At 47.1% G+C, this 27,756-nt stretch overlaps 1 protein-coding gene across 6 annotated transcripts in view; it reads right to left on the reverse strand.

Annotated features, from left to right (window-relative positions):
- The window catches only part of FAM178B (family with sequence similarity 178 member B), a 209,065-nt gene extending 181,952 nt beyond the window's left edge, over positions 1 to 27,113 (reverse strand). For 2 of the 6 annotated variants that reach the window (XR_013842003.1, XM_079988994.1), the window contains exons 1-6: positions 26,746 to 27,112; positions 20,628 to 21,143; positions 18,118 to 18,184; positions 13,090 to 14,108; positions 12,164 to 12,222; positions 7,252 to 7,374 (exon numbers count right to left, since the gene is read on the reverse strand). Coding sequence is in view for 5 of the 6 variants with exons in the window: in XM_079988994.1 (XP_079845120.1) it covers positions 7,252 to 7,374; positions 12,164 to 12,222; positions 13,090 to 14,108; positions 18,118 to 18,184; positions 20,628 to 21,020 (1,661 nt within the window). In the remaining variant the exon portion in view is untranslated. Of the gene's footprint in view, positions 1 to 7,251; positions 7,375 to 12,163; positions 12,223 to 13,089; positions 14,109 to 18,117; positions 18,185 to 20,627; positions 21,144 to 26,745 lie in introns of all 6 variants that reach the window. The other 4 variants (XM_079988991.1, XM_079988990.1, XM_079988993.1 and 1 more) reach the window with 3 other exon arrangements.
- Between the last annotated feature and the right edge of the window lie 643 nt (positions 27,114 to 27,756).

Raw genomic sequence — 27,756 nt, forward strand, 5'->3', positions numbered from 1 at the left:
TACCCCCATCCCTTGGAGATTCTTTTTCATAAAAGTCCAACAAATGTTGTCAAAGGCTTTCTCCGCATCCACAAAAATCAAAACTGCTTTCCTATTAATGTCAACGTCCAGCAGCTCCAAAATGTCTATAATGTTCCTCACATTGTCTGACATATGTCTACCTGGGAGAAAGCCTGTTTGGTCCTTATGAATCTCTTCTACCAACACTCTTTTCAATCTTTTTGCCAAAATGTCTGCAAAAATTTTGTAATCCACATTGAGTAAAGATATAGGGCGGTAGTTTTTAACTTGGTTCTTCTCAGTCTCTGTTTTCGGTATAAGTGAGATGAAAGCCTCTTTCCACGATTCAGGTGCCTTTTTCCCCTTCAAAATTTCATTGCAAACTTCCTTCAATGGTTGTATCAGCCATTCTTTCAGCATTTTGTAATATTTGGCCGTCAGGCCATCTGGTCCTGGTGATTTTCCCAGTTTCATATTTTGAATGGTACCCTCTATTTCTTGTTCTGTTATTTCCTCGTTTAAGATCCTTTTACTTTGTTCTGAGATTTTTGGTAAACCGTATTTTCTGATGAATTCTTCTATTTCTTGCTCGTTGGTTGGCCCTTGTGCATACAATTTCTTAAAAAAGCTTTGAAAACAATTGTTGATCTCGTTGGGTTTGTGGATAATCTTTCCATCCATTTCTAAACTTGTTACCGTATTCATTTTCTGCCTTTTTTTCAATTGCCATGACAGAAGTTTCCCACATTTATCCGCTGATTCAAAAGTTTTTTGTCTCATTTGCTTTATCTTCCATTCTATTTGTTGGTTCATGAGTTCCATATATTGCATCTGATGAAACTTTATTTCTCTCAAAATCTCATGAGACTTTGGTTTGGACCTCAACTTCTTCTCTCCTTCTTTTATTTTTTCTAAAATTTTTTCCTTCTTTTCATTTTGTTGCTTCCTCTTAATAGAATTTTGTTGAATTAGGAAACCTCGCATCACGGCTTTGCTTGCGTCCCAAATTATTCTTTTTTCCACATCTGTTTTCCTGTTGATCTCAAAATAATCTTTTAATGTTTTAAGGGCCTTCTTGTGGATCTCTTCGTCCTTAAATAGGGTGTCATTCATTCTCCATCTAAAGGAACCAGTAGTTGTTAGTTTCATCTCCATCTTAACCGCGTTGTGGTCGGAGCACGTTTTTGGGCAGATTTCTACTTTTTTTGTTCTTGACGCCAGACTGCTAGAAATCCAAATTTGGTCTATTCTTGTCCATGTCATTTTTGCTTCTGAGAAGAAAGTTCCCTCTCTCTCTAAAGGATTCTTTGTTCTCCAAATGTCAATCAAGTCCATTGTTTCAGTCATTTCAAAAAAGATCCTTGGTAGTCTCCCTTCTTTCGAGATCACTTGTCTCTGTGCTTTATCCATGTTTGTTGAGACAACTCCATTCATATCTCCCATCATTAGGATTTTATAATCTAAAAAGTCAACTAATGTCTCATGCAACTTCCTGAAGAATTCAGCCTTCCCTTCATTTGGGGCATAAACTCCCACAATTAATATCTTTTCTCCTTGAATTTGTATTTCAATTGCCAGGTATCTTCCTTGTTCATCTTTAAATATCAATTTTGGAACCAACTTTTCCTTTGCATAGATCACCACACCTCTTTTCTTTACTTTATCTGATGAAATGAATTCTTGACCGAGTCTCTTATTTATTAATAATTTCCTGTGTATCCTGGCAATATGGGTTTCTTGCAAACATATTATGTCTAATTGTTCTTTCTTCAAAATGTGAAAAACCTGTCTTCTTTTCCGAGGAAGGTTCAAACCATTACAGTTCCAACTAAGGAGTTGCAGAGACATTTTGTATTTAGGTAGCTGTTCCTCCAACTGCTCCAAGCTTCTGCTCTTCCTCCGATGGTGGTAATGAAAGTCCAAATGACAAATTTGCTATATCGGGTGGTTCCCTCTCCTCCACGGTTCCTTTCTGCAAATCCTCCAGATACTTCTCTAGAAATAGTTCTTTGTCCTGAATTGTTTTTATTTTAATCTTCCTTCCATTGAAGTTAAAGGACAATCCTTGTGGAAATTCCCATCTGAATGGTATAGTATTTTTCTTCAGCAGGTCTACTAAACTCTTGTAATATGTTCTCACCTCTAAAATGTATTTAGGAATGTCCTTAAAAATCTGTATCTGACAATTTTGAATCACCAGTGCCTTTTGGTAATGCAAATTCAATATTCTATCTCTTTCTTCTTTTGATCTCAATGTAATTAGGCAGTCCCTTGGTTTTTTGTCCTGCCTTCTACCCAGTCGAAAGGCTGATATTATCTCAAGTTCCTCATCTTCCTCCCATTCCTCCCGCCAAAAAGTTATGATGTTCTCTGTGAGAAATTTCACAAGGTTGTCCCCTTCCACTTCAGGCACCAATCTAAATTTTAAATTCTTCTCTTTACGTTGAAGTTCCAGTAAGGAGAGGGCTGCATCATGCTCATTCACTTTTTTAATAATAGGCCCAAATTTTTCCCTTGTCTCTTCAGCTGTTATTTTTGCACTTTCTGCAATCTTTCGTGTTTCTGAATTTTCCTGAATTAATCTATTTATAGAATCTGTGTTCGATGCGACACTAGCCGTATTCACATCCAACCTTGTTGTCAACTCTGTTAATTTTTTAGAATTCTCTGTCGAAAGTTTTGTCAATGCTTCCAGGGATTGATTTATTTTAAGTAGAGCCTGAGTCATAGGATCCATAGAAGCTGGTGTTTTTTCCTGCACAGCTGCAGTTCCTGATATAGAGGCCCTTTTCTTGTGAGATTGTTTTGCCTTCTGCCTTGTTACTATCTCTTCTGTAGGGGCACTCATATCCTCAAGGTCGTTTTCACAGAGTTGATTCCCAAGTGGAAAATCCCACTGTTACTTTTTCAAGTGCAACAGTTTCAGATAGAGCCCTCTAGAGGGAGCATTCAATTGTATCCAAATGGCAAAGATGGAAAAAAACAAAGAAGCAAGGGAGTATAACAGTAGCCAAAAGTTTCGAATGTCCAAATTATAAAGTCTCTATTTTTCTATGTGGCCAAAATGCAGCAAAGTACATCTAAGGTCCGATAACTTTTTTGCAAACAAGTCCCCGCTTCTCAAAGTTTGACAGTCCACGTCCCAGGTGTCTTGTTTGGGCAGCCCGACCCCAGGGGATTTGGCAATGGAAGGTCTTAATTTCCATTAATTTTCCAGCAGATTAACAACATTCCAATCCCTTCCCCCCTTCTCCTGCCAGTCTGGGGGGAGATTTTAAGTCCGATGTCAGTTTGACAGCTTAAAAAAATTAGAAAGGTTCCCTTTAAGTGCAGCTTGATTTTCGTTGCTTTATTCCTTCTGCAGTTCCGGGGAGGCAGACTTCCTTAATTGCCCTCTTCTTGGCGTCTTCTTCATCGGTGACCCCTTTGGCTTCTAGGAGGAAGGTGAAACGGGAGGCGTATGCTTCCCAGTCTCCAGATGCTGGGTTGAACGGCGAAAAGCTGCTGTTGGTTGCCATTCTGAGTTCCTTGTGTCCCGGAGCTGAAGCCTGGATACACGGTGCGAGGCAGCGATGCGGCAGGTGGCGGTGCTGCGGTGCTGTGTGTGGCAGTCAGCTCAGCGGGATCCCACCTTCGTCGCCAGTGAAATATACTCAGAGTCGCAAAGTGATTTCATGCTCTTTATTCAGCTCATAGTGGTGAGGAGGAATGAATTGAAGTCCCCTCAAGGTATCTGCTTTATATACATTATTTACACAATGGGCTGCACATGATTGGCTAATTCCGGAATTCTACTGTAAGCCAATCAGGTTGTGGATTCACTTCTATCTGGAGCATGATTGGGTAGTTCCTGCCAACCAATCATACTGCTGCATTGTTCTAGGACCAATCAGACTGCTGCATTCTGAATCCTATTGTTCTAGGACCAATCAGGCTGCTGCCTTTTGGATCCTATTGTTCTAGGGCCAATCAGACTGCTGCAGTTTGGATCCTATTCAACCCAGTACATAACAGACATAATGGGGCCGGCCAAGGTCTGAAAAAGAATCGGGCCCATTTCAGTGGCCATCTTGAATATCAAAGCCAAAGATGGAGGACAGAGGTTGAATCCGCCACTCAGCATACAAAATGCTCAAGTGGGATCTGAAAGCCCCTTCCCACCAGAATGCCCTGCAAGGGAAGAGGGGGGCCTTCAGCCACTGCCCTCTGATTTTGCGCCCCCCCCCCCCGTCAGAACTAATGGAGCCAATCATTCCTATGGGGGCAGGAAAACAACTTCATAGGAGGAGAAATGGAGGGTGTGGACAGAAAGCCTTTCTCTGCAAATGTGGCCCCCAAAGCTTTTTTGGGCTCCTCCGGGTGACCCATTTAATCAGCACTCATCCTGACTTGCTCACACAAAGCTTACATGGAAGTTAGACAACAGGTCCCTCCAGGCACCTTTTTCATTTTGAACTTAGTAGGATTTGGGGCAACTGTGCACATTCCCCTTTCAAAGCTGTTTGCCCCTGCAAAAATTTTGGGGCAGACATACTGCTTTGCTTCCAGCTATGTCTCACAGTTTCCTGCTGATTTCCTGTTAACTTTTTATATGTCAATTTTTTGTCCTGATTCTGCTGTGCTGCAGTGCAAGAGTGACCCCTCCAGACATCCACAATGCAGTAACACTGGGGAAACATCACAGGGCAACTAATGAAGCCTAGGGTTTGCCACTGATTCTTTCCTTTTTTTCAAACAGGAGTTTGACCTTTGGGCGAGCATTCAACCCCTGGCCCAAGATATACAGGCCCACTGGTGCAAACTCCTGGGGACCCCGGCAACCACAAAAATTTTGCTGTGGGTGCCCAGCTTCCTTTTTGGCTCTGGCTGTGTTCACATGAGCCCCTTACAGCACAGTGAAGTTGCTGCCCCCCTGCTGCCCCCCAATGATGGGCCAAGGATGTCTCTACCATATGAGGAGGTGAACATGTCTTGGCTAGAAACAAATATATATATTTTTTTAAATAATATTTATTAAAGATTTTCAAATATAACAAAAAAAAGAAAAACATCCAAATTTAAGGCCTTATTTTCAATATCATCTTTCCAGGACTTCCCCCCTCCCCACCCCCTCTTGTATTCCAATTCTTTCAAATAGATTCAACAAATTCTTACCCCAAATTTTAAAATTATTATCATTAACCCAATTTAAAAAATATTTTCCCATCCCCTAAAATCGACCTGTTCCCTTCCACGAGTTCCCCTCTTTAATATAAGATACAGATTAACATAAAAGAATTAAAAAAAGAATAAAATATAATTTAACACCCTTTGGATTCCAAATTTCCCTCCCCCCTTTCCCGGTTGCGTTCCCAATGTCCATCAAATCCACTGTCTTCTGGAGCTCCCACATCTGAACCATAATCTAAGCCATAATCCTTCACCAGTCCGCTTTGCCGTCTTTTTAGTAATCTTTACCGTCTTTTAATCATCTTTAATTTCAAATGTCCAATCTTAGAAAGGGTCTATCTTCCAACTTTGTCCAGTTCTTGTTTTTCTTGTTCTTGATGTTCTCTCTTCTCCTCTTTTTTTTTCTTTTTTTCCCCCTGCTCTCCTGCACAAATGTTCTAATTCCAAAAAGCTTGTAATTCCTCTACAGAGGCTTTGTTATTCAGGAACAAAACATTACGTCAAGTCCCTTCCATTCTTCAATAGATAAATCTATTGTCTCCTTTAGTGTGTAGACCTCTGTAGACAAAATAGTGTTCCATTTCTCCAGTTTCCCAGGAGATAAAATGTCTGATTCAAATTCCATGCCAGCGATACTTGTAATAACCCACAGCTCCTCTAGAGGGATTATAGTAACTCAGTTTCATTCCCGATCTCACCCACCAGTCAAAGTAACTTATTATTCCTTGTTTTAAACAGTTTATATCCAATTTATAACAAATGTAACCAGCAAAGTCCTCGTAACAAAGTTCTCTTTTTGTTCTTCAGTTTTGGCAGCTCCTTTGACAGCTGTCAAAACCTCTATTTCTCCTCTCCAGGCGCTCTCACGGATCGCTCCCAGGGCTTCCGGGGGGGGTGGTTGTATTTTAATTCACATTCCACTCTTCTCCTCCAGCCCAGCTTATAATTTTCCATCGCGAAATTAATATCTTTATCAAAAGAAAAGGTTGCGCTCGATCTTAGTTGTCAGGTCCTTTGCTTTAGCTCCTCTACAACAGGGGGGAGGTTGACTTCCTTTTTATACCTCCCCCGCTCGCTCCGAATTTAAGAAAAAAATTATTCCCCTTTTTAATCCAAGTTCCAATTACTCACGGGTTGTTCTTTTAAGTCCAGATTTTCAATGGAAGAAGTCAGCGCTCTCCGCCAAATGGCATGCGGCTTCGCTCGGCAGGGGAAGCGGAGGACTCACAGCACCCCCCCCCCGTCACCCGCTCCGCAGCCTTTAAAAAGGCTCCTTCACGTGGTCGGGGGGGGCGCAAACGGTGCCCGCCGAGTCACCATGCCAATGGGTTTCAGCGCCCATGGTTTTTGAGGGTCCCCGCGTTGCCGGCACGGTAGAACCCAGCCCCTGCTGAGCAGACTCCCTCCGGAGCTCGGAGGGAGTCCGCCATTCGGCGATGGCGCCAACCCAGAAGTCGGCTAGAAACAAATAAAGATCAGCTTAAGGACTCCTGTTGCTGCAAATCTGGTTTGAGAAATAATGTCAAACAGCAGTATTTTGTAACAAAGTACAGTATACATATGCATTCAGGATAATGTGCTTGTGTGAACACGGATTAAAAACCCAGAACAGTCCATGGAGTGCACAGTAAAATGGGAATGTGAAGACAGCTGGAGCCTCTGAGTTCTGTACATTCTGGTACAGAACGTTCTGGTACAGAGTATATTCCTTCTCATGTTATACTTAGTCAGACCATGGGGCCCATTGAGCTCTGCACTGCCTACACTGACTGGCAGCAGCTCTCCAGGGTTTCAGGCAGGGGATCTCCCCCAGTCCTATCTGGAGATGCCAGGGATTGAACTGGCAACCTTCGGTCTGCAAGCCAGATGCTCTGTGGGCCCCCTGCAGCAGCATCTGCTCTCACTATCGGCTTTCAAGAGTCTGATCGTCTTGTGTTATCTTTCCGCAGTCATCCAGCTAGTCCTCGGAAGATGCTGCCCAACACCTGAAGTGCTCAAGGCGCCAAAACCAGGGCCACCCTTCTCTAAGCGCTGAGCCCTTCCCACTCCCTGCTGCCCAGCTGCAGAAGGGGGGCTCATTACCTGCGGGCCTCAGGAGGCAAGGCTGCATTCTCTTCCGTTGCCTCCACCAAACTGAACGAGTTGGAGAGCAGCAGCTTCTCCCCCAGGCTTCTTTCCAGCTCCTCATCCGCACAGGATTGTTCCCTAGAAAGCCACAGCAGCAGCAGCATGAGACTAGGGGCAGCGGGGGGGGGGGGGAGGCAGAGGATTGAGTGGGATATGTGGGCTTCATAAGGATCAGTGGAGCAGCTTTGCCCCGGCTTCCAACCTCCAGTCCTGATGGCCTGCTTATTTATTATTACATTTATATCACACCTTTTCTCCAAAGAGCTCAAGGTGGCACACCTTGTTCTCCTCCCAACAACCCTGTGAGATGGCTAAGCTAAGAGGCGGTGGCTGGCCCAAGGTCACCCAGGGAGCTTCATGACCAAGTAGGGATCTGAACTCTGGTCCCCCAGGCCACAGTCCAACACTCTAACCGTTACACCACTGGCTCTCAACTACAGCTCCCATCAGCCCCAGGCTAGCATGGCAATAGCATGCTGATGGGAGTTGTGGTCCAAAACATCCAGACTGGAGGGCCCCAGCTTAGGGAAGGCTGAAGCTGGAGAGCCTGGGTGGTGCCATGGAGAGAGTGCTGGGGTGGGAGCATGGCCAAAGGCCCTGACGAATGGGGAGGGAGCGCCTTTTAAATCTACCTCAGCACAGATGATGGAGAACTTGTTCATAGCTGATATAGGCACCCACTTCCTTTAAGCAAAATAACTAAAAAACCTCAACACTCTATTGGATAAACTGCTATGTAACGGATTCATTTAGTCATATGTGGTGGTGGTGATGCTGTGCTGCTTCGTTTTGGATAAAGGTGTTTCATGAGGCAAGCCTCATTGCAGAACAGACTATCTTCCTTGATCCCAAATTGCCCTTTTATCCTGCTCTGTGGCCACCCAAGATCACATAAGAGCCCATCACCCACCCAATGACTGCAGCAAAACTAACCATTGTCAAGTAGAGGAAAACATTGAACACAAACTTGTTAGGGTCTCAACTTTGGGATTTAATTCTGATGGACAAATTAGTAACCCATGTTTCTAGAAAAATGGATGGGCAAGAAATTTGACACTTTTTATTAAAATTGGTATAAATTTATTAACTGGTATAAAATTGGTATGTATATATATATATATATATATATATATATATATATTGGTAGAGGGAATTGCTTGAGGGGGGTGTTTCTGTTGTGATTCTAGATTCTCAGTTCTCTTTGCTGTATTAACGTCTGGATGTTTTTAAAAAGAAGTGGGAGAATCCAACTTCAAAACCCCTCTAGCCAAACTGGCTAGCAGCTCTGGGCTCCACAGTGCAAGATGTGGTTTGGCTCACTATCATGAGCCAGCCAGAGCTATTTTCTTAACAGGTGCCATCTTCCGGCTGCGCACATCTTTGACTGTGACACAACGAGCAGACAGTACAGATTACCAACGACAGGATGTGTGGAAAGCAATGCTGCCAAGCTGCAACCCAGAAATACACTCTGCAGCTGCTAACTCCCCAGTGAAGCAAGAAGAGGCTGCAGTTCTGCCCCCCCCCCCTTCTTCACCTAGTCCTGCTCCATCAGCTCTCTTCTGCCACCTGCTGCAAGGAGCAGGGCTCCAGGTGCACTGCAAAGCAGACCAGGGGGGTTGAAGCATGGCAGAAATCATGGGGGAGAAAGCTATCAGTGGCTACTAGCCATGGAGGCTGCTAAGCTCTGCCTTCACAACCAGGAGTAATGCTTCAGAATACAAGTTGCTGGAAACCAGAGGAGGGAGAGGCATCTGGCCGGCCACAGGGAGGACAGGAACTTGCAGATGCAATCTCAGAGCCTCTGAATATAATATATGAGAATTCTTGGAGAACATGTGAGGTCCCTGGGGACTTGAGATGAGCAAATGTTTTCCCCATCTTCAAAGTGGGGGGAGAGGGCCCAGGCAACTACCGGTCAGTCTGGTTGACGTCCATACCAGGAAAAGGCCTAGAACAGATAATTAAACAGTTGGTCTGTGAGCAATTAGAAAAAGATGCTGTGATTAGTAAGAGCCAGCATGGGTTTCTTAAAAGCAAGGCATGCAAGACTAATTTTATTTCTTTTTTTTGATAAGAGTTACAAGCTTGATGGACTAGAGGAATGCTGTGGATGTAATGTATCTTGGTTTCAATAAGGCTTTCAACCAAGTCTCCCATGATTGTCTTTCAGAGAAGCTGGTAAAATGTGGACTGGATGAGGTTACTCTTAAGTGGATTTGTAGCTTGAGGACTGACCAAACCCAAAGAATGCTCATTAATGGTTCATTGTCATCCTGGGAAAAAGTGACAAGTGGGGTGCCATAGGGAGCCACCCCGCCGTTCAAGATCTTTATAAACAACTTGGATGAAGGTGTTGAGGGATGCTCATCAAATTTGCAGATAACACCAAACTGGGAGATGTAGCCATTGCCACTGAAGACAGAACTGAGATTCAAGAGGACCTCAACAGATTGGAGAACTTGGCCCAAACTAACAAAATGAATTTCAATAGGGGCAAATGTGAGGTTCTGCACTTAGGCAGGAAAAACCAGATGCCCAAATATAGGATGGGAGACACTAGCAGTGCCTGTGAAAAGGATCTAGAGGTCTTAGTGGACCACAAGCTTAACATGAGTCAACAGTGTGGTGCAGGAGCAAAAAAATAAAAATAAAAATGCTCATGCTATTCTAGGCTGCATCAACAGAAGTCTAGTGTCCAGATCAAGGGAAGTAACAGCACCGCTCTATTCTGCCTTGGTCGGACCACACCTGGAATACTACTGTGTCCAGTTCTGGGCACCACAGTTTGAGATGGATGTTGACAAACATGTGCAGAGGAAGGTGTGGAAACCAAGCCTTATGAGGAATGGTTAAAGGAGCTTGGTATGTTGAGCCCGAAAAAGAGGAGATGGAGAGGAGATATGCGAGCCATCTTCAAATATCTCAAGGGCTGTCACATGGAGGAGGGAGCAAGCTTGTTTTCTCCTGCTCTGGAGAGTAGGACTCAAAGCAAGAAAGAAGATTCTGACTAAACATCAGGAAGAACTTTCTGACAGTAGGAGTTGTTCAACAGTGGGACAGTCTCAAGAGGTTGGAGGTTCTTAAGCCGAGGTTAGGCGGCCACCAGTCAGGGATTCTCTGGCTGTGATTCCCACATTGCAAGGGGTGGGCTAGATGATCCTTGGTGTCCCTTCCAACTCTACAATTCTAGGATTTTAGGATGCTGGACTAGATGGGACAGTGCCCTGATCCAACAGGCTCTTCTTATGTTCTTGACTAAGCCGAGTCTTAAGACACAAGACCGTAGGGGAGCCTGTGGCCCTGCGGATGTTGTTGGACTCCCATCATCCTCTGCCACCATGGCCAGCCAACAGGGATGGTGGGAGATGTAGTCCAGCAACACCTGAAAGGCCACACGTTCCCCATTCTGACTTAGAGGAATATGGATGTTATCTAGGCTGCAACAACCTGAAAATCCCAGTGGAAGGTTTGTCCAGTGCGTGGAGAAGGGTGTGCATATAGAACAAGAGTGGGAAAAGGCAGGCTGGGATTTGCTTTTGTAGAGCTGAGTGACTGGCAAGGATGTCTCCCCCCCAATTGTTTAACAGTGGCAGCAACTGGAGGAGGGAAAACCTCCTTCACTCCCTGAGGTTGCTAAGAAAGAATGCTTGGGTGAAAAAAGTGAGTGGCTTTTTTCATGAAAGAAATTGTGAGTTTGATCCTGGTACTGAATAAAAATTCCTGAGCTGAACATGTGTTCAGAGGAACTCAGTTCCTTTACTGTTATTTCAATTTCTTACCCATCCTTCACCACAAGGCCACAGAGGAGGTTATAACAATACAAAAATGTAGTAAGTCAATTTAAACCATTTGAAATCAGAAGAGCAAGGCAGAAAGTTTCATCTTCAGCATGCACCTCTGTGGGGATGGAGTTCCAAAAGTGAGGGGCTGCCCCAGAGAATGCCCTCTTCCAAGCTAGCATTCCCGATATTAGCATTTCACTCCTCCCCATACTTCTCCTTCACCCCATACTTCGGGGGGGGGGCAGAATTCTATCAAGAAACACCCAATAAGGTCTGTATGGGTGGAGGTGCTCTTTCAGAAATTTGGGGCCTAAAGGCTAGCATATGTCCACCCAGCTGAGCCTTGAGGTTCTGGGTGAAAACCAAGGAGATCCTGAAAGCCAGAAGCCCAGCCACCTTTGGTTTATATCACAGCCTCCAATGATAGGATTCCATAAAGTTACCATAAAAGCAGCACTGAAACAGAAAAGCTCTCTGGCAGCTCTCCTGGGGCTCTCCAGAGATGGATGCTTCATGGAACCACCCACAGCAAGTGGGTTCTGAGATGTGCCAAGCCCAGTCTCTTCTTCCTGTGTCCTGACGGCAGGGCCCCTCTCAGCAACCCTTTCATTGGGCATTGCTGATGACTTGTCCTCACGATGGTACTGGGGTGCGAGACATGATTCCCCTTTCCCAGTAAAATTACCTGAATACATGACTTTATTGGGGCAATTATACACAATCCCACTTTCAACTGCACCTGCAGAAGTTTCGGGATGGACCTACTGCTTCTTTTCCGCTCAGTCCATGTCCTGTAACTTTCTGCTGAAATTCTGTCCCTTTTCATACCTCAGGTGTCCCAGTTTTTTTGCCCCGCCTCTGTTCTGCTACAGCGCAGGAGCCCCCCCCCCATGTGGCAATAAGGGGGATAACATGGGGGGAGCAGAATGATGTGTGGGTGGGTCCAATGCAGAAGACACACCAATAAACCTGAATGGAGGGGCCCACGCAGCAATGAACACATGGCATGCGCAGGTTGCTTCAAGGTGTAGCTGCAAGACACAACATGCACCAGTGGAGTTCCATCCCTGGGTGAGCCTTACCTTTTCTCAAGGAACTTGTCAAGGCTGCTGAGATAACCGTCTGGCTCTGGAGAAAGGAGCTGGATGCAAAGGTGGAGGAGAAATGTGTCATTTTAGCAGACGAGGACAGAGCAGTGCTGCACAACTACTAAACAGGGCTGGTGTTGGCACCTGGCATTCTGGGGCAGCTGCCAAGGACCCAGTAGGGACACACACATGACATGTGGCAGCAGCAGGATCTCAATGCTGCCCGTGCAGGCCACCATTTTTGCCCCGGAGCAATGCTACATCAAAAGCATTGCAGATAATTAAAACGGCAGGCAGATTGCATCGTAAAAAGCAGTACTGTGTCCACTGCTGCCACCAGGGGGCTCCATCAACATAGGAGGGGGGGTCCACCAGAGGGCATTTACTGTATTTTTCGCTCTATAAGACGCACCAGACCACAAGACGCACCTAGTTTTTGGAGGAGGAAAACAAGAAAAAAAATATTCTGAATCTCAGAAGCCAGAACAGCAAGAGGGATCGCTGCGCAGTGAAAGCAAGCAATCCCTCTTGCTGTTCTGGCTCCTGGGATAGCTGCGCAGCCTGCATTCGCTCCATAAGACACACACACATTTCCCCTTTTTAGAAGGGAAAAAGTGAGTCTTATAGAGCAAAAAATACGGTAACTACCTCTCCCTTTAAATTGAGAATTGGCCCGGCCACACAACCCACGGGCTGTGCGTTATTCTCCCTGCCTTCAGTTTTGCAGTCTCTCTTTGTGCATTTCTATGGGGCGTAGTCTGCATCAGACATCCGGCCTGCTGCCCTTGACAGTGTCCAGGGACCTTGTGGGGTGCTACCTCTCTGAAATCACACTGGTAAGGAAGATGGGCTACTGAACCAAACTAAGCCAACTCTATGCCATTACATTCCAAACCTCTAGTCCACAGAGTGTTACCTACTGTGTAAAGGTCCTCAGAGCCTGGATCTGAATTGCTCATCTGCAGGAGGTCTCCAAGAGACACAAGGTCATCAGTGTCTTCATCCATGTCTGAGCCCAGAGCCAGTCTCCTTGGGGCACCTGAAAGCTCATCTGGGGAGGCTGAGATGCTGGAGGATGTCATTGGGAAATGGGCGGGGGTGGGAAAAGAGGAATGCTCTGGGCCTGGGTCTTCCTCTTGGTCTGAATCATAGGGCAGCCTCCTTGCTGGGTCCCCAGCAAGCTCACTGGAGGATGTCAAGGCACTGCTTCTAAGGTAGGTGGCAGGTGGTGTGGCCAATGGATGGCTATGAGAGGGTAAGAAAGGAGACTCCAGCTCTAAGGCCCTCTGGGTGCTTGTCTGGGTTTGGCCCTCAAGCGGGGCTCCTTCCAGCTGCTCACTTGCCATGTGAAAGACACTGCCCATGGGGAGCACTGGACCAACTCTCTCTGCCTGCTGAAGAGTTGCATTCTTTGGCTGCAGGATCACAGGCTCTTCCAGGAACTGTGGGTGGTCCCCAGCGGGGGAAGAGGCCTTGGCTGTGGACTCCATCATGTGCAGCTCAGCAGGCTCTTGGGTGATATCAGGCATCTCCTCCAAGCTTTGGTACTCAGATGCGGGGTCTGGGGCAGGGCTCAAGGGCGGCAGTTCATCATTGTACAGGAATTCAATCCGGGGTGGGGACCAGTCTGGGGGGAACATGGTGTCCTCTTGATCTTCCTCCAGCGGCGAGTCTGGGTTGCCCCACAGGCTGGAGCTGTGGCTGCTGTGGGATGCCTCTTCCAGGGGATGTGCAGGGGGAAACAAATTAGGGAGGCCGTGCTGATACAAAGAGAGGCCTTGCTGCCCCTCTTTGTCGCTGCAGCTGCTGCCAGGCCCCTTCTTCTGTCCCTGGCTGGGAGCTCCCAAGAAGCCTGTGTCTCTCTTGGACAAAAAGCGGGCTGCTGATGACCTGCATTTCTGGGACCTTTTTTGCATCTGCCGCAAAGTGGCCTGGGGCTCTGCCGAAGACAGGGAGAAAGAGAGAGAGAAAGAGAGAGAAAGGGAGAGAGAGAGAGAGAGAGAGAGAGAGAGAGAGAGAGAGAGAGGGAGAGAGGCGTTAATGCTCTGGCAGTTAGCATGATACTATGCCACAGGGGAACAAACAAACAAAAGGCGCAATGGGCAGGGAGGACTGAGCACAGAATTCAACTTTCTAAGAATTTCGCGTTTATTTTGGTGTGTGTGTATGTGTGTTTAGAATCTGGCCCTTAAGACTGCAAATATATAACTGAAAGTGCCTGGACAGTGTCAGATAAGAAATCAGAAGCCACCGGAGGAGTGGATGGAGAAGATTTCTGTGGCCAAAGGGCAGGACGTCTGTGCCCTCCTAAGGTCCTTGCCCCTTCACAAGGCAAGGCTCTGGTACACGTTGGGTTAATGCTGACACAGGACCTTGAGGGGGTTGCATAAACCCAGGATGCAAACAGACCCCACCTGTTACGTGAAGGTCTCAAAGAACCTTCCTAAAGATTAGAAACAGAACTGTAGAGATGAAGAGACCCCAGGGGTCATCTAGTCCAACCCTTTGCAATGCAGAAATCGCAGCTGGAGAATCCCTGACAGACGGCCAATCAAACGGTTAAAAAACTTCCAAGGAAGGAGAGTCCACCACCTTTAGAGGAAGCCTGATTCACAGTGAAACAGCTCTTAGCATCAGAAAGTTCTTCCTAATGTTTAGCTGGAATATTCAGCACTCCTGAGTCAAGATCCATCCCCTTAACTAAGTTGTTTCGGCTTCAGACCTATAGACATTTGTACTGATGGAGGCCAGTTTTAAGAAGTTTCAGAAATCCTACTATATTGTTCCACTAGACTGGTGCTTCTAAGGGCAGGCTCATCTTTTGAGAGAAGGGGCTTTCTGACCTGTGAAAAATACAACTTTCATTTAGTGAGAAACTCCTGGGATTCCGTAACATTTTCAAGGGGAAAGCGCCCTCTGCTGACTCCTCCTGCAGTCCAAGAAGACCCTTGGTGTTGCTTCCCTCCTCCGCCATGCAGACGTTTACTTCGCAAACCAGACTGGTGGGCTTATTCTGCAACATGTGCTTGATGCAATAACAGTGCATGACTGGTGGATTCATCCTGAACTGTCCACACATATCACTCCACTCTGCCAGCCTTCCCCAATCCTATTGCATTATTACCAACGGGGGGGGGGGGTTTGCACTGACTGGAAACAAATAATAATAATAATAAATTTTTATTTATACCCCGCCCTCCCCAGCCAAGACCGGGCTCAGGGCGGCTAACAACCAATAATAAAAACAAGTTGATTAAAATACAATTTTAAAAAGATTAAAATACAACATTAAAACATTAGGATGCAGCCTCTTCACAGGAGGTGAAAGGAAAAAGAAAGAGAGGGAGGGAATCAAATTGGCTCCAAGCCAAAGGCCAGGCAGAACAACTCTGTCTTACAGGCCCTGCGGAAAGAAATCAGATCCTGCAGGGCCCTGGTCTCATGAGGCAGAGCGTTCCACCAGGCCGGAGCCAGTGTTGAGAAGGCTCTGGCTCTGGTTGAGGCTAATCTAACTTCCTTAGGGCCCGGGACCTCTAGGGTGTTGCTATATATGGATGTTAAGGTCCTCCAAGGGGCATACCGGGAGAGGCGGTCCCGTAGGTACGAGGGTCCTAGGCCGTGAAGGGCTTTAAAGGTCAAAACCAGCACCTTAAATCTGACCCTGTACTCCACCGGGAGCCAGTGCAGCTTGAAAAGCACTGGGTGAATATGCTCCCATGGCAGAGACCCCGTGAGGAGCCTCGCTGCAGCATTCTGCACCCGCTGGAGTTTCTGGGACAGCTTCAAGGGCAGCCCCGCGTAGAGCGAATTACAGTAGTCAAGCCTGGAGGTGACCGTCACATGGATCACTGTGGCCAGGGCAGGGTGGGAAAGGTAAGGGACCAACTGCTTGATGCGGCGAAGGTGGAAAAATGTCGCCTTGGCTGCCCCCAAAACTTGAACATGGGATTGCATATAATTGTCCCAATACCATCTTGAGCACAAATAATTTTATTGTGAATGGACAATATAAAGGACATTTGAAGGGGCCCACTGTTGACCACATCAAAACAGCTGCACTACCAGTTTCACGTGCTTTAAATATCACCATTCTGTAGGCTGCATTCCAAGAGGATGTGGTTTAGCATACAAAGTGCTTGAGATTACAAATTTTACCATTGTAATCCTCAAATCTATGGGTAAGGAACTGCAGGCCCCCAGCATGGACAGCTCTAAAAGGAGATTAGGCAAACGCAGCAGGGAGGTAAATCTCTCAAAGGGCACCAAGATCAGGAGAGCCCTGCTGCCCCAGGTCCTGCTGGCACCTGGTTGTCCATTGTGGGAAGACGACAAGACAGGCCTTTGGTCTGGTCCAGCAGGGCTTTTCTTATGTCCTAAAATAAATGCTACCCTCCATATTATGGGTGGGGGCTGAGAATGAAAGGCGAGCAAGGTGAGGACCCCCAGGATTAGGGGCAGTTGGTGCAGTCAAGGATAAGGGAGGGAGCGCCTCCCCCCACCTTGCTTAGAATGTCTTAGGAAAGGAGAAGGACCTGCTTGGGGGTCCTTGCTATCCAAAGTACAACCAGAGGCTGCTCAGACGAGGGCTTTATCTGTGGTGGGACTCACAGCTTCATGGCTCTTCAACACATTTTATTTTATTTTATTTACATCTCACATTTCCCTGTAAGGAGCTGAAGGTGGCAGGCCTGGCTTTTCCCCTCCTCATCTGTAGTATTCTCACAACAAACCTGTGAGGTAGGTCAGGCTAAGAGACAGTGACTGTCCCAGGGTCACTCAGCGAGCATAATAGCTGAGTGGGGATTTGAACCCTGGTCTCCCAGCTGTATAACCACAACATTACCCTGGCCTTACATTATGCATCAAAACTTTCCCTTTCAACAGAGCCTGGGACTGCCAAACTGGATATGGATCTTTTTCTGCTGGCTGGATTTATTTTTAAAGCCAATGCAAAACACTTTTTGAATTGTTGGGGCATTACATTTTGAGAAAGAAATTGAGTTACGCCTGCATTTATCAGACGTATGATCCACTCCTCCCTTTCAACTCTCTCCATGGGATCACAACCCACAGCAGAGATTGGATGGCCATCTGCCATGGATGATTTAGCTGAGATCCTACAAAAAGCAAGAACACTGCAATAAATAGCAAGTGCTAAATACACATTCATGAGCCACTTGGTGGTGATAGCATAAACCTCTGCAGAAATTCTGTGGAAGCAAATCTGGAAGCAACCCCAGAATGAGGAGCTGACGTGGATTGGATGGTTTCATAAGGCAGTGTTTCCTAGCTGGCCTGTTGGGGGGAACCCTTGATCCACCAAGCCTAGTCTGACTGAGGGGCCAGAGCACTGAAGAACCACTCAGGTGAACTCACCTGCCACCAACCATTTATGAGAATCCCTAAACCCTCCTTCATCACACTGACAGCAAAAGGATGGCCAACTACGGCCATTGTTGTGCTTTTAGCATTGCCTCTGGAAAAGCAAAGGGTATCCATTAATTGCCCTGGTGTAAGGTCCAGCAAAGCAGAGTTGTCTTCGAAGCAGGACCTTAGGGGATTGCCTACCAGAAGCAATCCCTTTGCACTGCCAAAGTCACTGGTGACATTTTGGATCAAGGGTGGGAAGAAGGTAGATCAAAATATAATGGTGGATCTCTGAATGATTTGCAGCAGATCAACATGACTCAGGGGCAATGGAAAAGAAATCCAACTTAAATCAGGCTGCTGAAATGTAGAGAGCTAATGGGGGGGGGGAGGACTGTGTGAGCTCAGTTCGTTCTCAGTCCTGAAGACCTACCTCTCAGCTCAGAGGCTCCCTGCTCTTTCATTCAAACTGGGTGCCTTTTGCACCTGGTTCTCCTTGATAAATCTCAGGGCTCTAGCAAAAAGAGAAGCGTAGATCCAACAAGCCTTACGTCTTGCCCACCCCTGTTTTAAAATATTACCTTTGATACAGGAGAGGGATTTGCCACCTTTGGCTTCACCAGCCCTTGAGCGCCTGCGGCCGTCTTGCTGTAGGACAAAAGGGACATCTGTTCAAGGTGTGTCATTTTTTAAAAAAATAATATTTATTCAAATTTTAAAGGTTACAAAAAGAAAAAGTAAAAAAGACAGAAAAAAGACAGAAAAAATACAATCAGTAAAAAAAAGAACAATTCGAACCTTTACATAGCTTTCTTTCCTTTACTTATCTCCTTGACCTCCTCACACCTCCCATTTTTGTATCCTAATTCAAATTATTGTTTCAGCAAATCCTTCCAACCTTGTTTTTATCTTAATAATTTGTCTTAATATACTATGACTTTACATTCTCTCTTTCACCAATTCATTCTTACTTAATCCTTTATGTCCTTTCTGCCAAAACCACATAATTTTCATTTTCCAACATCTTTCTAACAATCCTTAATTTTACAATATTTTTGAAGATAAACTTTAATTTTTTTCCAATCTTCTTCCACCGACTCTTCTCCTTGGTCCCGGATTCTGCCAGTCATCTCAGCCAGTTCAATGTACTCCATCACCTTCATCTGCAATTCTTCCTGGGTGGGTAGATCTTGTGTTTTCCAATACTTTGCAATAAGTATTCTTGCTGCTGTTGTGGCGTACATAAAAAAAGTTCTATCCTCCTTTCGCACCAATTGGCCGACCATGCCCAGGAGAAAGGCCTCTGGTTTCTTCTGGAAGGTATATTTAAATACCTTTTTCATTTCATTATAGATCATCTCCCAGAAGGTCTTAATCTTTGGGCATGTCCACCAAAGGTGAAAAAATGTACCTTCAATCTCTTTACATTTCCAACATTTATTATCGGGCAAATGATAAATTTTTGCAAGCTTGACTGGTGTCAAGTACCACCTGTAAATCATTTTCATTATATTCTCTCTTAAGGCATTACATGCCGTAAACTTGATACCTGTGGTCCATAACTTTTCCCAGTCAGCCATCATAATGTTATGTCCAACATCTTGTGCCCATTTAATCATAACAGATTTAACCGTTTCATCCTGTGCATTCCATTTCAACAGCAAGTTATACATTCTTGACAAATTCTTAGTTTTAGGATCTAACAATTCTGTTTCCAATTTTGATTTTTCCACCTGAAAACCAATTTTCTTGTCCAAGTTATAAACCTCCTTATTTGATAATAATGAAGCCAATCTCGTACTTTATTTTTTAGTTTGTCAAAGCTCTGCAGTTTTAATCTATCTCCTTCTTGTTCCAAAATTTCACAATGTTGTGAAATTATCGTTCAAGGTGTGTCATTATCCAAAGGAAGCCTCTCTGCAGCAACTTCATCAGCGCTTTCTGTGGCTTTTGCACTACTGTCTTGTGTGTGCAGTTTGGCTGTCTGTGCTGGGAACAAAACTGATAGGACCCAATTCATGCTTACAGAGATCTCATGGTAATGCAGGATGCTTGGGAATTAGAATTTGTACTGGGACATTTGTGGCACGATGTACAGCGGTACCTCTAGTTACGAACTTAATTCGTTCCAGAGGTCCATTCTTAACCTGAAACTGTTCTTAACTAGAGGCATACTTTCGCTAATGGGGCCTCTAGCTGCTGCTGCGCCACCGACACACAATTTCCATTCTCATCCTGGGGCAAAGTTCTCAACTCGAGGTAACTCTTCCAGGTTAGCGGAGTTTGTAACCTGAGGCATTTGTAACTCGAGGTATCTACCAGCCGAGGATGACCAAGGGTCACCTAGGGAAAGAGCAGCCTGAACTCTTCTAGGCAACCGCAACAGCTGGAGGGAGTTTGCTTTCTCCTCCCCACACTCTCCAGAAAGAACTCTGCTGCGACTATTAGTTGCTGTTGCCACGTAGCTGCAGACAGCTGGGGAAGGGAAATGACGGGCTCCTATCACAAGCCGAAGAAGGACTGGCTCCTATCGCAAGCTGCTGGGTAGCCCCTTCACCTCCATCACAGCAAGACCACCAGCAAGTAAAGAACATTGCGGTTCCAGCAGGATGGACCCTCTGCACCCTAGCATTGCCAAACGGATCCCTCCCCCTCTACCATTTCTCTACATGGAAAGCTGCCTTCCACAGGGTTGGATCCTTGGTCCATCTACTCAGTAACAAGCTTGGTATTGTCCACACTGACTGGCAGAGGTTTTCTAGCATTATAAACAAGGATGATTCCCAGCCCTACCTGCAGATACTAAGGACTGAAGCTGGGACCGTCTGCCACTGAGCAGTGCCTCTTCCCTCTTGCCGGAGGCTTCCAAGAGGCATTGGGCAAGACGGTCTTCTGCCCTCTCAGAGTCTAAGCCTAAGGGCAGGGCATGTGCCTTTCGGACACTCTAAAAATAATACTTATTTGCACATATATCTATTTGGACTGACAACAAAGGCAACAGTACACACCAGCCTCAGGAGTCAATCCATGAGCACACTCCTCCCTCCCAAGCCCCAAATTCTAGCTTCACGTTTGGCCAGGGATTACTCACCCTCTTGTGTGGTGCTTCCTGGGAGCCATCAGTGAGCATCAAGGGAACAGAAGAAAGAGGCGGCATGGAGAAGGGCCGGCCGATTTTCAGATTCTTGGACTTCCGGAGCTGCTGGTACTCCTCCAGGCTGGACTGGAATGTAAAGCTGAAGAGGCCTGCTTTGGGCCTCCTTGAAGATGACAAGGGGATCTGGTACCACCGAAGGTCCTGCCAGGGGTTAAACAGCTCCATGCTGTAGGATGGCTGTATTGGGTGGGGAAGTGAAGTGACTCTGACCGCATCCTCCTGGGAAGGTGGATTAGGGCACATCTGCTCTGATGCATCCCTGGATGTCCCCTGCGGGTCACTGGATGAAGAGGAGCCTCCAGGGCTTTGCTTCCCTGCCTTCTTCATGGCTAACTCTGCTGATGTCTCCTCCAGCTTGTTCTGCCTGCTCTCTGGAGTTTCTTAAAGGAATGAGTTCAGCAGCTGGGGAAAGCAGCCTTATCTCCTGCTTTCTGGAAGGCCTCCAGCCACCTGGAGTGAGGGAAAGGGAGGCAAACAATATTTATCTTCTTGCTACAAAGAATAAATCCCACCCCCCCCCCCAATTTGGTGGCTTATTGGAAGTCATCATCTGTCTGGTGCTTAAGCTACTTTATTTTATTTATTAAAGCATTTTTTTGCCACTCATTAACAATACTATTGATTGGGATAACTTGGTGAATGACTTATTGAAACCCTTTTGGTATGCAGAGCAAGCAGTGTTTAAACTAGTGAAACCTTGGTTAGAGAAGAGACATTGCCTGTCACAATCACACAGAGATAAATGCTTGCAGAGAAGAAAATAGTAAAGTTGTTTATTGCAGGAAATACATAACTGAAACTAGAACTAGAAACTTCTATCCAGCTAGTCCAGAGAAGAACAAGAAAGCCGCGCTTGCTCCTTTGTTCTCTCATAGAAGAGTTAAAGATGACCTCTCATCTTGAAGTCTGAGATAGAAGTCTGAGGAGGAAGTGGTAAACAGGATGCAACCCAAGACATGTCAGTCTAAGCAAGAAGGAGATAGAGAAGACAGCTGATGGGTGAAAGGGGCAGGGATAGTATGGGAATGTGGGTGCCTGCCCTCTCTCGTCTTAACTCCTCCAAGCTGAGTTGCACCCAAACTCCCAAGACGCCAGATGAATCCCAGGAGCAACAGCCAGCATGGCCAGGGGTCAGGGGTGATGAGAACGGCAGTCCAGCCAATCTGAAGGCCTACAGGCTTCCCCACCCCAATGTGGGCGTCTTGTTTTATTCTTGTACCTACAGCACAAATAAAAGTTTTCGCTCTTGTGAATCACTCAGGAAGACGGAATAGACTATTCCTCATTGCAGGCATCTCCAGAGGTCATTTTATTTCTCATTCATGCTGCTTTGTGCTCATGATGCTATTGGGACAGTCATACGTGATCCCACTTTCAATACTATTTGTGTCTGCAAAGTTTGGGAGCGGTCATCCTGCTTGTTTCCAATCAGTGCATGTCCTTTAACTTTCTGCTAAAATCCCTTAACTTTTCATAACCCAAATGTTGGGGGTGGGCTGTCCCACTTACGTTGCACTAAAGCCTCTCTCAGGAGCAGTAATGTGGCAGCACTAAGGAAACATTGCAGAATAAATCCATCACTAATGTACTGTAATCATGTCAGCAAGAACATGCTGCAGAATACACCTCAATGAAACACTTGTCTGGAGGGGCTGAGGACTCTAACTCCAGGATCCTGCATTGCAGGGTTGGACTAGCTAACCCTTTGGGCTCCTTCCCACTCTACCATTATACGATTCTGTGACAGTTGCATTACAGGAAGCAGCAGCACACAAGGACTTTCAGGACACACAGCGGCAGAACGCCAGTCTGGAGGGGGCCTGCTTCTCACTCATGTGCATTCGACTTGAATGACCAGAATACAGTGGCAGCAGGGCTGAAAGCCTCCACCACCTCATTGCAAAGCCTTCCATCAAAAAATGATCATGACAATGCGAGAAGAAAAAAGTTACCATAGGGCGGTTATTTTACCGCACATAGCCTCCGCTTTTTGACAGTTGAGTCTGTGAGTCTTATCTACACGCAAAAAGCAGCAACAATTGCATGTTGCTCTTAAAAAGTCCCAAGGTCTTTCACTCTGCACCACTGTAGGATTTTGTACTGACAGCTTAAAATGTGGCTCCAGCATCTCTCAGCAAGGTCAGAGCCCTACTGTTCCAAAGCATACATTTCTGGGGTCCTTGAGAATCCACACACCATTGGAGCCAGGCAGTGACAGATCAGGCGAGTTCGCAAATTTTTAAAGATTTATTAAGGAACAAATATGTGAAAACAGAGGACTTTCAGATGATAACTTGCTGGTGTAGGACTAGAACAGTGGTTACAAAACTTTTTTGAGCCATCATGCCCTTAGTTCCATAAACTCATCCCCAGTGCCCCCGCCACCCTGTTCTAGAACAAGCATTTTTGGAACAACAATTTACACAGCCCACCAAGGAAGGTAACACAATAGAATTCAAACCAGTAGCAATTAATTGCACATTTGTTCAAACTATTCAGTTTAATTAAGTTGACAAAACGGATGAACTTGATCCACAGATACCAGTTTTTCAAAGTCTGATGGTCCTTTACACCTCCAGCACCCGTCCACGGTCCCCCTTGCCTCTTAGCTCCCCCAAGGTAAACCCTCCAGGGGGCACTACCACTCATTTTGGGAACCACTGGAAGAGAACAACATATGTGTGTTGATAATAATAATAATAATAATAATTTATTATTTATACCCCGCCCATCTGGCTGAGTTTCCCCAGCCACTCTGGGCGGCTCCCAATCAGTGTTAAAAACAATACAGCATTACATATTAAAAACTTCCCTGAACAGGGCTGCCTTAAGATGTCTTCTGAATGTCAGATAATTCTTTATCTCTTTGACATCTGATGGGAGGGCGTTCCACAGGTCGGGCGCCACTACCGAGAAGGCCCTCTGCCTGGTTCCCTGTAGCCTCACTTCTCGCAATGAGGGAACCGCCAGAAGGCCCTCGGCGCTGGATCTCAGTGTCCGGGCTGAACGATGGGGGTGGAGATGCTCCTTCAGGTATACAGGACCGAGGCCGTTTAGGGCTTTAAAGGTCAGCACCAACACTTTGAATCGTGCTCGGAAACGTACTGGGAGCCAGTGCAGATCTCTCAGAACCGGTGTTATGTGGTCCCGGCGGCCACTCCCAGTCACCAGTCTAGCTGCCGCATTCTGGATTAATTGCAGTTTCCGGGTCACCTTCAAAGGTAGCCCCACGTAGAGCGCGTTGCAGTAGTCCAAGCGTGAGATAACCAGAGCATGCACCACTCTGGCGAGACAGTCCGCGGGAAGGTAGGGTCTTAGCCTGCGTACCAGGTGGAGCTGGTAGACAGCTGCCCTGGACACAGAGTTAACCTGCGCCTCCATGGACAGCTGTGAGTCCAAAATGACTCCCAGGCTGCGCACCTGGTCCTTCAGGGGCACAGTTACCCCATTCAGGACCAGGGAATCCTCCACACCTGCCCGCCTCCTGTCCCCCAAAAACAGTACTTCTGTCTTGTCAGGATTCAACCTCAATCTGTTAGCCGCCATCCAACCTCCAACCGCCTCCAGGCACTCACACAGGACCTTCACCGCCTTCACTGGTTCTGATTTAAAGGAGAGGTAGAGCTGGGTGTCATCTGCATACTGATGAACACCCAGTCCAAACCCCCTGATTATCTCTCCCAGCGGCTTCATATAGATGTTAAAAAGCATGGGGGAGAGGACGGAACCCTGAGGTACCCCACAAGTGAGGGCCCAAGGGTCTGAACACTCATCCCCCACCACCACTTTCTGAACACGGCCCAGGAGGAAGGAGCGGAACCACTGTATAACAGTGCCCCCAGCTCCCAGCCCCTCTAGACGGTCCAGAAGGATGTTATGGTCGATGGTGTCAAAGGCCGCTGAGAGATCCAGCAGAACTAGGAAACAGCTCTCACCTTTGTCCCTAGCCCGCCGGAGATCATCAACCAGCGCGACCAAGGCAGTTTCAGTCCCATGGTGAGGCCTGAATCCCGATTGGAAGGGATCCAAATGGTCCGTTTCCTCCAGGCGTGCTTGGAGTTGTTCAGCAACCACCCGCTCAATCACCTTGCCCAAGAATGGAAGATTTGAGACTGGGCGATAGTTGGCCAAATTGGCCGGGTCTAAAGATGTTTTTTTAAGAAGCGGTTTAATGACCGCCTCTTTCAGCGGGTCTGGGAAGGCTCCCTCACAGAGGGAGGCATTCACCACCCCGCAAAGCCCATCGCCCAGCCCTTCCCGGCTCGCTTTTATCAGCCAGGATGGGCAAGGATCAAGAAGACAGGTGGTCGGTTTCACTCGTCCAAGCAGCCTGTCCACATCCTCGGAGGTAACAGATTGGAATTGATCCCATATAACAGGACCAGACAGAACTCTAGCACTCTCCCGCCCTGGCCCTGCTCCCACTGTGGAGTCTACTTCCTTCTGAATCTGAGCGATTTTATCTGCAAAAAACTTTGCAAAAGCATTGCAGGAGATCTTGGGGTCCCTACCAGGCCCCGGTGGTACAGGTGGTTCCGATAAACTGCGAACCACCTGAAAAAGTCTCCTGCTGCTGTTTTCTGCAGATGCAATGGAGGCGGCGAAGAAGGCCCTCTTCGCCGTCGCCATTGCCACTTGGTAGGCTCGACGTTGAGCTCTAACCCGTGTCCGGTCTGATTCAGAATGAGTTTTCTGCCACCGGCGCTCTAGCCGTCTCAACGATTGTTTCATCACCCTCAGCTCCGGGGAGAACCACGGGGCTGTCCGGGCTCCATGCAATCGGAGAGGGCGCTTCGGAGCCAGACAGTCAATAGCCCTGGTTAACTCCGCATTCCAGCGTGCCACCAGGGAATCAGCTGAAAGGCCATCAACTTGGGATAAAGCATCCCCTACCACTCTCTGGAAGCCAATTGGATCCATTAAGTGGCGGGGGCGGACCATCCGAATCGGTCCCACCTCCCTGCGGAGGGGAAGGGTTGCGGAGAAGTCCAGTTGCACCAGGAAGTGATCTGACCATGGCACTTCTTTTGTTTCGCTTTTAGTTAATGTCAGATCACCAACATCCGTAGAGGTAAACACCAAGTCTAAGGCATGTCCGTGGCTATGAGTTGGGCCAGACTTATTCAGGGACAGCCCCATGGAGGCCATGCTTTCCACGAAGTCCCGAGCTGCCCCTTGTAAGGTCGTGTCGGCATGGATGTTAAAATCCCCCAGGACAACCAAGCTAGGTGTCTCCAGGAGTATATCCGCCACGACCTGAAGCAGCTCGGGCAGGGAATCCTTGGTGCAGCGGGGAGGTCGGTACACCAGTAGGAATCCTGTACTGCCCCTATTGCCCAACTCCCAGAACATGCACTCAGAAAACTGGGTCTTCCCAATAGGACGCCTGGTGCAGACTAATGACTTCCTAAAAATCGCTGCAACCCCCCCTCCCCGCCCACATGACCTGGGTTGCTGTGCGTAAGAGAAACCTGGTGGGCAAGCAGCGGCAAGGACAGGCCCATCTGCCTCATCCAACCAGGTCTCTGTCACACATGCCAGGTCAAATCCTCCATCCACAATCAGGTCGTGGATGGCAGTGGTTTTATTCATCATTGACCTGGCATTATGTGTGTGATATATCATGCTCTGAGTAACTATAGGTAGGAAGAGGGTTACTATAGGGGCTAACTCAGAATCGTGGCTAAAAGCAGTGGCATCTAGCACAAAGCAGCAGCAGCAGCAGCAGGAAGAGGAGGAGGTGGTGGTGGTACTTAGAGGCCACAGCATGCAAGATCCAGTATCTTTGCACCTTTTCTGCACCTCACCAAGTACTTTGATATTACAAGCAGGCAGGTCGTTGCCAATGCACCGCAACCCTGGAAGGCAGCGGGCATTCAAGGCTGAGGCCACCTTGCGAACTGCACCGCCTTGGGAGGCAGGCGTGGGAGAGGAAGGTTGATCCCAGCGAAGGATGCAAGAAGGAAGACCTCGGAAAAGAGGGGAGGAAAAGGACCCCAAGAACTGGCAAGAAGGGGCTGCACTCGGAGGGAGGCTGCACCCCGCTCTCTACCTGCGGAAAAACTCCTCCGGCCGCTTCTGCCGCCGCCCAACTCCCACCTGCTTCGGCCCGATTCAAAAATCAGCCCGAACGCTCCATCCCTCGGTCGCCCGGGGCGCCAGCCAATCAGCAAGCGGGGATCCCAAGCCAGCCACGTGGTCGCCTCGAGGGCTCGGGAGGGAGAAGGGGTCCTTTCCGCGCGCGCAGCCCGATCCTAAGCTTACAGGCACCCCACCCCTCCGGAATGCGGGGACCTGTGGTTTAAGGGACTGCGCATTGGAGCCCCTGAGGGGTAGACTATGGTTCCCAGGATTCTTTCTGTTGCAGGGAGGGGTGCTTTAAATTGCCTGGAGCGATTCATGAGATGCGGCTCCAAGATGCAACCTCCACCTGCTAAAACACTGGCTAAAAAACTGGGCCACACTTTCAGAATAAAAATGTGCTTTGCGCTGCACCAAATTTTTTTATAATTGATAATAAGTACACTGGAATACAAAAAGAAAAAACCTTATAGCAGTGCTTGGTTTATAACAGTGGTTCCCAATTAGTTAATTACTGAGGACCCCCTATTTTTCAAAAGCCAAGCCACGGATCCCCCACTTTTGAAAAATTTGATAACTCTAAGGTAGTTTACCTCTACAAAGCAATTTTTTTTGAACAAAACGGTGGGGTAGCCCATAATAATCAAAGGATTTTGTTGTTGTTTAGTTGTGTCTGACTCTTCGTGACCCCCTGGACCAGAGCACGCCAGGCACTCCTGTCTTCCACTGCCTCCCGCAGTTTGGTCAGACTCATGTTTGTAGCTTTGAGAACACTGTCCAACCATCTCATCCTCTGTCGACCCCTTCTCCTTTGTGCCCTCCATCTTTCCCAACATCAGAGTCTTTTCTCTTCTCATGAGGTGGCCAAAGTACTGGAGTCTCAGCTTCAGGATCTGTCCTTCCAGTGAGTACTCAGGGCTGATTTCCTTCAGAATGGAGAGGTTTGATCTTCTTGCAGTCCATGGGACTCTCAAGAGTCTCC

Source organism: Podarcis cretensis (genome assembly GCF_951804945.1).
Source record: "Podarcis cretensis genome assembly, chromosome: 8".
Lineage (NCBI taxonomy): Eukaryota > Metazoa > Chordata > Lepidosauria > Squamata > Lacertidae > Podarcis > Podarcis cretensis.